This window comes from Oncorhynchus keta, chromosome 9 (assembly GCF_023373465.1).
Source record: "Oncorhynchus keta strain PuntledgeMale-10-30-2019 chromosome 9, Oket_V2, whole genome shotgun sequence".
Classification (NCBI taxonomy): domain Eukaryota; kingdom Metazoa; phylum Chordata; class Actinopteri; order Salmoniformes; family Salmonidae; genus Oncorhynchus; species Oncorhynchus keta.
This window is the reverse complement of record NC_068429.1, coordinates 45,116,746-45,122,870: the sequence shown is the minus strand read 5'-3', so window position 1 is coordinate 45,122,870 and position 6,125 is coordinate 45,116,746. Positions and strand designations below refer to the sequence as shown.

The 6,125-nt window shown below is 43.2% G+C and overlaps 1 protein-coding gene across 1 annotated transcript; it reads left to right on the top strand.

Annotated features, from left to right (window-relative positions):
- Positions 1–63: 63 nt before the first annotated feature.
- On the top strand, positions 64–6,042 carry LOC127905950 (relaxin-3-like). The gene is made up of 2 exons (XM_052526004.1): positions 64–927; positions 5,130–6,042. Exons 1-2 carry the CDS (start codon positions 501–503, stop codon positions 5,492–5,494), a joined length of 792 nt encoding a protein of 263 aa, XP_052381964.1. The 5' UTR covers positions 64–500; the 3' UTR covers positions 5,495–6,042.
- Positions 6,043–6,125: the final 83 nt, after the last annotated feature.

Genomic DNA, 6,125 nt, shown 5'->3' with positions numbered 1-6,125 from the left:
TCAATTTCCACGATCACAGTACCGGTCATCATTTACTGCACATGAAGATTTGATTGGAAGCAGTCTCGAGTGTATAGCTCTGAGCTGTTTCCAAACACCAAATCTGAACAGTGACATTTCACTGTAATTCTGCTACATGAAAGGATTTATACCCAGAATACGTATAAAAAAAAACATGATTTCATTATTTATTATGTATCTAAAGTGTCTGGAATCCTTTTACACACAAAGAATGTGTAGGAGAGAGCATGCACACGCGACTAGGGAAGTAGGGGTTCTGAGCGTGTTGCAGCCCCCCTGATGAATCAGAATTTCAAGTTGTTTATATATATATTTTTTTCTTACAAAAGTAGTGCACTAGGACTTTACTAATCCTGTATGAGAGTACCAAAAAATTTAAGCACCTCCACCCCTAAACATCTTCCAGGGCCACTCTTGCAAGCCTGTGTGCAATTGTTGGGGGTTGTTATCAAGCGGAGGTGGATGGAGTGTCGAGTAATATGACTCACACCCAGGATGGTAATGGTGTGGGGTTAGTGACTATAAAAGATGGACCAGTAGCAAACAGACCACAAGAAGCATCACGGGATAGTGAGGTACCTAATGACATCCTATTGAAGTCTACATTGACAAGAGAACGTGGACTCACTGAACAGCATAGCATCTCAGAACACACCTGCACCAGGACCACACACTGTAGTGTAACTTTAGTTAATCTCTCTCACAAGGAAACCAGCTCTAAACTGAACATGCTACCAAAGCTTTCCTTTGTCATCCTTGTGTGTGTTGGTACTTTGTTAATGTGTACAAGCACTCAAAGCCTATCGCGAGACAATGGGATGAAACTGTGCGGCAGAGAGTTCATAAGAGCCGTTATCTTCACGTGCGGCGGGTCCCGTTGGAAACGGTCCTTAGATGAAGACTTGGGTAAGTAGCTTACATCTTTAAGGTTATTCATGCAAACACTTGTCGATGATGTTGAACTGGTCAAACTTGTACTTTTCTCCGCAGCTGCAGGAAGACGTATTGTGTAAATCTCATGTGACTTGGGCACCGCATTAAATCGTTTTGGTAGGCCTACTCAGTCTTGTTTTCGATTTTAAAAGATACAACAAGCTATGGTCTAAAAATCAAAATTTGCAGTCTAGGTTTTTGAAAGAAAGGCGCATCTATTCAATCAAGATTTTGGTACATTTGGTCAATTCTGTCCCAGAGAACGATGGAGAGACGTTTCAGCGTGATAGTAGCCTACTTCAGAACCACCCACAGTTTTTTGGTTGGAGAATTAGAAAATAGTGATAGCTGCTTTTTCCTCTGTAGAAATATGGTACCCTGTTGGACTGATTACTGAGAAGTATACTAATTGAAACGCAATCAACATTATTTTGTAATTTATTATGTAAAAGTTGTGTAGAGCGCTTTCAATTATTAGTACGGTGGACCTGCAATGTACTCTGCACGGTTTCTGACCGTGATAGCTGTCCGTGCAGTAACCTCTGATTTTTACTGAAATTAAAAAAAGAACCCAGCATTTTGGGGGATTTTCACTATCATTGTATGTATTCACATGAGTCTATGCATTAAAGTGTAGATTAAAATAAATACATAATGAGTGTCTCACTCGTCTCGTTTATACCTGGCTCTAAAATACCCCTGGTCTCTTGTCTCTTGTTCACATTCTGATTGTGCCCATATTTGTCGACAGGCAAATAGACAATCAAAATATTCATTGTGAACTTATTTTGATCAGATCTTTCTGACCACCTCCGGAGGTAGCCAAGACGCATCTTGTAAGGATATTCTCGAAGTATAAACAAATCCTGACAACAAAAGCATAGCCTAGAAATTTGGCCAATTTCACGGTTGTCCCGCCCTCAATAAAATACATCACACAGCCAGTCGAGGTATTAAGTATGGACAACGACAGGTTACCTCTACAAATCCTCCAGAATTAAGATCATGGTCTTCAATAGAAACCAAGTGCCTTCTGGCACTGTGGTCGGATGCCATAGTCCAATCGGAATTGGATAACAAGTATAGAAATAAAGACTTTTACGAAGATATCGTTCCGAATACACGAAAAAGGGTTCACATGTCCAATGCCAGCGCAACATCAAATATTTGAAAACATATTAAAGAAAGGTCAATGACTGTAATAGCAGGAGTGGGAATGGGATAACCCAGAGCCCATTTTTATTTGGAGCTGGTTGCAGTATTGTGGCCATCCCATGATCCCACCAACGCCCACCGTTCATTCTGGACAGCGCTGTGGATGATAAAGATAATGAAATGCTGACCGTTTAATTAACATTTTTGTATTGTTGGCTGTATTCGAACCGCATCTCGGAAATGCAGCTTTGCATCGTGGTTGAAATGTGAAAATGTATGTTCCCGCTTTAGCGGAAAATGCATTTGCAGTAGACTACTTATATCGGTTCATTCTGAAATGACCTTTACATTTATAGGCTATTGCGGAATCTTGTAACGCTTCATCGTTACAGATAGGGCTCTGTTCAAATTCATGTTGCTATTATCAGATATTTAAAAAAGTGGTATTTATACTGAACGAAAATATAAACGCAACATGCAACAAATAACGATTTGATTGAGTTTTTCTTAAATAAAGTATCAGTCAACTGAAATAAATTACTTAGGCCCTAATCTATGTATTTCACATGACTGGGCAGTGGAGCAGCCATGGGTGGGAGATCATAGGCCCACACAAAAGGGCTTTATTACAGACAGAAATGTTCATCAGCTGTCCGAGTGGCTGGTCTCAGGTGAAGAAGCCAGATGTGGTTGTCCTGGGCTGGCGTGGTTACACATGGTCTGGTGGTTGTGAGGCCGGTTGAATGTACTGCCAAATTCTCTAAAACGACATTGGAGGCGGCTTATGGTAGAGAAATGAACATAAAATTCTCTTGCAACAGCTCCAGTGGACATTCCTGCAGTCAGCATGCCAATTGCACTCCCTCAACTTGAGACATCTGTGGCATTGTGTTGTGTGGCCTTTTATTGACCCCAGCACAAAATGCACCTGTGTAATGATCATGCTGTTTAATCAGCTTCTTGATATGCCACACCTGTCAAGTGGATGGATTATCTTGTCAGAGGAGAAACGCTCACTAACAGGGATGTAATCAAATTTGTGTGCAAAATTTGAGAGAAATCATTTTGTGCACATGGAAAATTTCTGTGCTCTTTTATTTCAGCTCATGAAACAAACACTACATGTTGTGTTTGTCCAGTATATAATAGTGGCTTGTCTATGGAAATTGTATAAAAATCCACTCTGGCTCTAAAGGTAGCCTACAGGTGGAAAATTAGGCCTACAATATATACACGATACACAGAAATATGTGGACACCCCTTCAAATTAGTGGATTCTGATATTTTAGCCACACCTGTTGCTGACAGGTGTTAAAGCTGCCCCGGTCAAATAGGTACTGTTATCTTAAGTAGAATTGTCTAGGAGCAACAACGGTTCAGCCGTGAATTGGTAGGCCACACAAGCTCACAGAACAGGACCGCCGAGAGCTGCAGTGCGTAAAAATGGTCTTTCCTCAGTTGCAACACTCGCTACCAATTTCCAAACAGCCTTTGCAAGAAATGTCAGTACAATAACTGTTAGTCGGGAGCATCATGAAATGGCTTGCCATGATGGCTGAGCAGCCGCACACAAGCATAAGATCACCATGCGCAATGCAAGCGTCGGCTGGAGTGGTGTGAAGCTCGCCACTATTGGACTCTGGAGCAGTGGAAATGCTTCTCTGGATGGGTGAAGCGTGATGTGATTCATCATCTGGCAGTCCGATGGACGAATCTGGGTTTGGTAGATGCCAGGAAAACAATACCTGCCCCAATGCAACTGTAAAGTTTGGTGTAGGAGGAAAAATGGTCTGGGGCTGTTTTTCATGGTTTGGGCTAGGCCCCTTAGTTCCAGCGAAGAGAAATCTTAATGCTACAGCATATGATGACAGTCTAGACGATTCTGTGCTTCCAACTGTGTGGCAACAGTTTGGAGAAGGCCCTTTACTGTTTCAGCATGACAATGGCCCCGTCCATACAGAAATGCTTTGTCGAGACCGTTGTGGAAGAACTTGACTGGCCTGCACAGAGTCCTGACCTCAACCCCATTGAACACTTTTGGGATGAATTGGAACACCGACTGGAGAGGCAGGCCTAATCGCCCAACATCAGAGCCTGACCTCACTAATGTTCTTGTGGCTGAATGGAAGCAAATGTTCCAACATTGAGTGGAAAGCCTTCCCAGAATAGTGGAGGCTGTTATCGCAGGGGGGAGTGCAACTCCATATTAATGCCCAACGAGCAGGTGTTCACATACCTTTGGTCATGTAATGTACCTTGCCATACACTTGTCAGGCACTGCGCTCTTCTACTGCGACTCCATCATCGTCCATCACATCATCCCCAACACATTTGTAGTAGGCCTATATCAGTCTATCAACCCTCTGAGTGAAAGTGACTGTTTCGGAATTATCACTGATCAATTGTTTGGAAGGAACCACAGTCATTCTCCCAGCATGTTACATTTCTGTTCCTTTGGTAGAACTGTTTAGGTCTAGTGTAGGCTAAGGCAAAATCTTTATTGAATTCTGTTCTATTATATTCTGTGAATCTGAGCATTTTCCAGACTAATATCTAGCAATAAAGTGCAGAAGATGTCCAAACTGATTCGTAAAGGCGCATAGCTTTCTGTAAGCATGAGCGAGGCCACTTCCGCAATTACAAATAATTTGGAATAAAAAAAGCTGACGAGGTTATCGGGACAGTGTTAAGCCCAGTATTAAATTGTTGAGTAACAAAAGTAGGCCGTAATTATGTGAGTATAACTATTGAGTATAAAAGTATGCTTTTTCCCCCGTTGATTTACACAGCTTGTGTCATAAGGGAAGGTCCAAGGCAGGCTGGATTAGTTTGCATACAGGGAGGGATGAGGAAATCTGGTCACAATGAAGAGGCAGTCGGCAGAAAGGAGACATTTCAAAACCTATAGAAGCAACAATACTTGATCAGATAGTTATCAGCTCATCTTGATTGGATGATGACAACCAAGAGGTGTACTCACCCCTACTGACTGTCCCCCCTTATGCTCTGACCTCTTCCAGATCTCTTCCATGTCAGAGAGGGCGAGGACAGCAGACTCAACTGGCCTCATGGTCTGGACCAGGCCACAGTAGCAGACCACCCTCTCCAGCTCTCCTCCTCATCCCCCACCTCCCTGGCTGAACTCCTCTCACTCCTGGGTGGAGTGGGAGACCATAGGGGGTCCGCGGCCAACCTCGACCCCAGTGAAGAGCTCCAGAATCATGCATCGGTGTTGGGAGGAGAGGGGGGAGCCAGAGAGCTGGCCAGGAGCCCAAGCATCAATTGGCAACGCCGCAACAGGCGAAAGAGCAACTTTTCCTTGGGCGTAGCTGGCATGTGCTGCAACCAGGGTTGCACTAAGAATGACATTGGGCGTCTGTGCTGAGACTGAGGCAGTGGGCAACAGGATGGTGGAGGTAGAGCTGCCCGAGCCTGGGTTTATCTGACCACACACACACCTCTCTGTGTTATTGGAGTGTGGGTGAAAGGTTAGCTGTTTTCTTTTCAGTGTTTGACTAGGTTGTTGATGGGAGAAATTTCAACACAGGCTGGCTCAGGGGTTCCCAAACTCGGTCCTCGGGACCCCAAGTTTGGGTTTTACCCTAGCACTGCACAGCTAATTCAAATAATCAAGCTTGGATCATTCAAATCAGCTGTGTAGTGTTAGGGCAAAAAAACTAAATGTGCACTCCTTGGGGTCCCGAGGACCAGGTTTGGGAAATGCTGGGTTAGCTGTTTAAATGGCTTTGTACGCTTTTCTGTATAATGTGCAAGGCAAATAGTTTGCAATTGCAGTTTGCATGTCAAATGTTGTTTCATCATTAAATTAATTACTGAAGCAAGAGCACTCATGCACTTCCCTGAGAAATACAATTGTTTGAATGACTTGAAAAATGCATCCCCACCAAGAATACCCCATTGAAATACCGTGAACATATGTTAAGTGTATGTAAATGTACAACTCATTGAACATCAATATAAAGTCTATTTTGGAAATCACATCTTGTCCACGTCAA

Coding starts and splice junctions, on each gene's coding strand:
- LOC127905950 (XM_052526004.1), top strand. CDS start 501: ATGACTCACACCCAGGATGGTAATGGTGTGGGGTTAGTGACTATAAAA. Junction 928..5,129: donor GTCCTTAGATGAAGACTTGG/GTAAGTAGCTTA, acceptor GACCTCTTCCAG/ATCTCTTCCATGTCAGAGAG.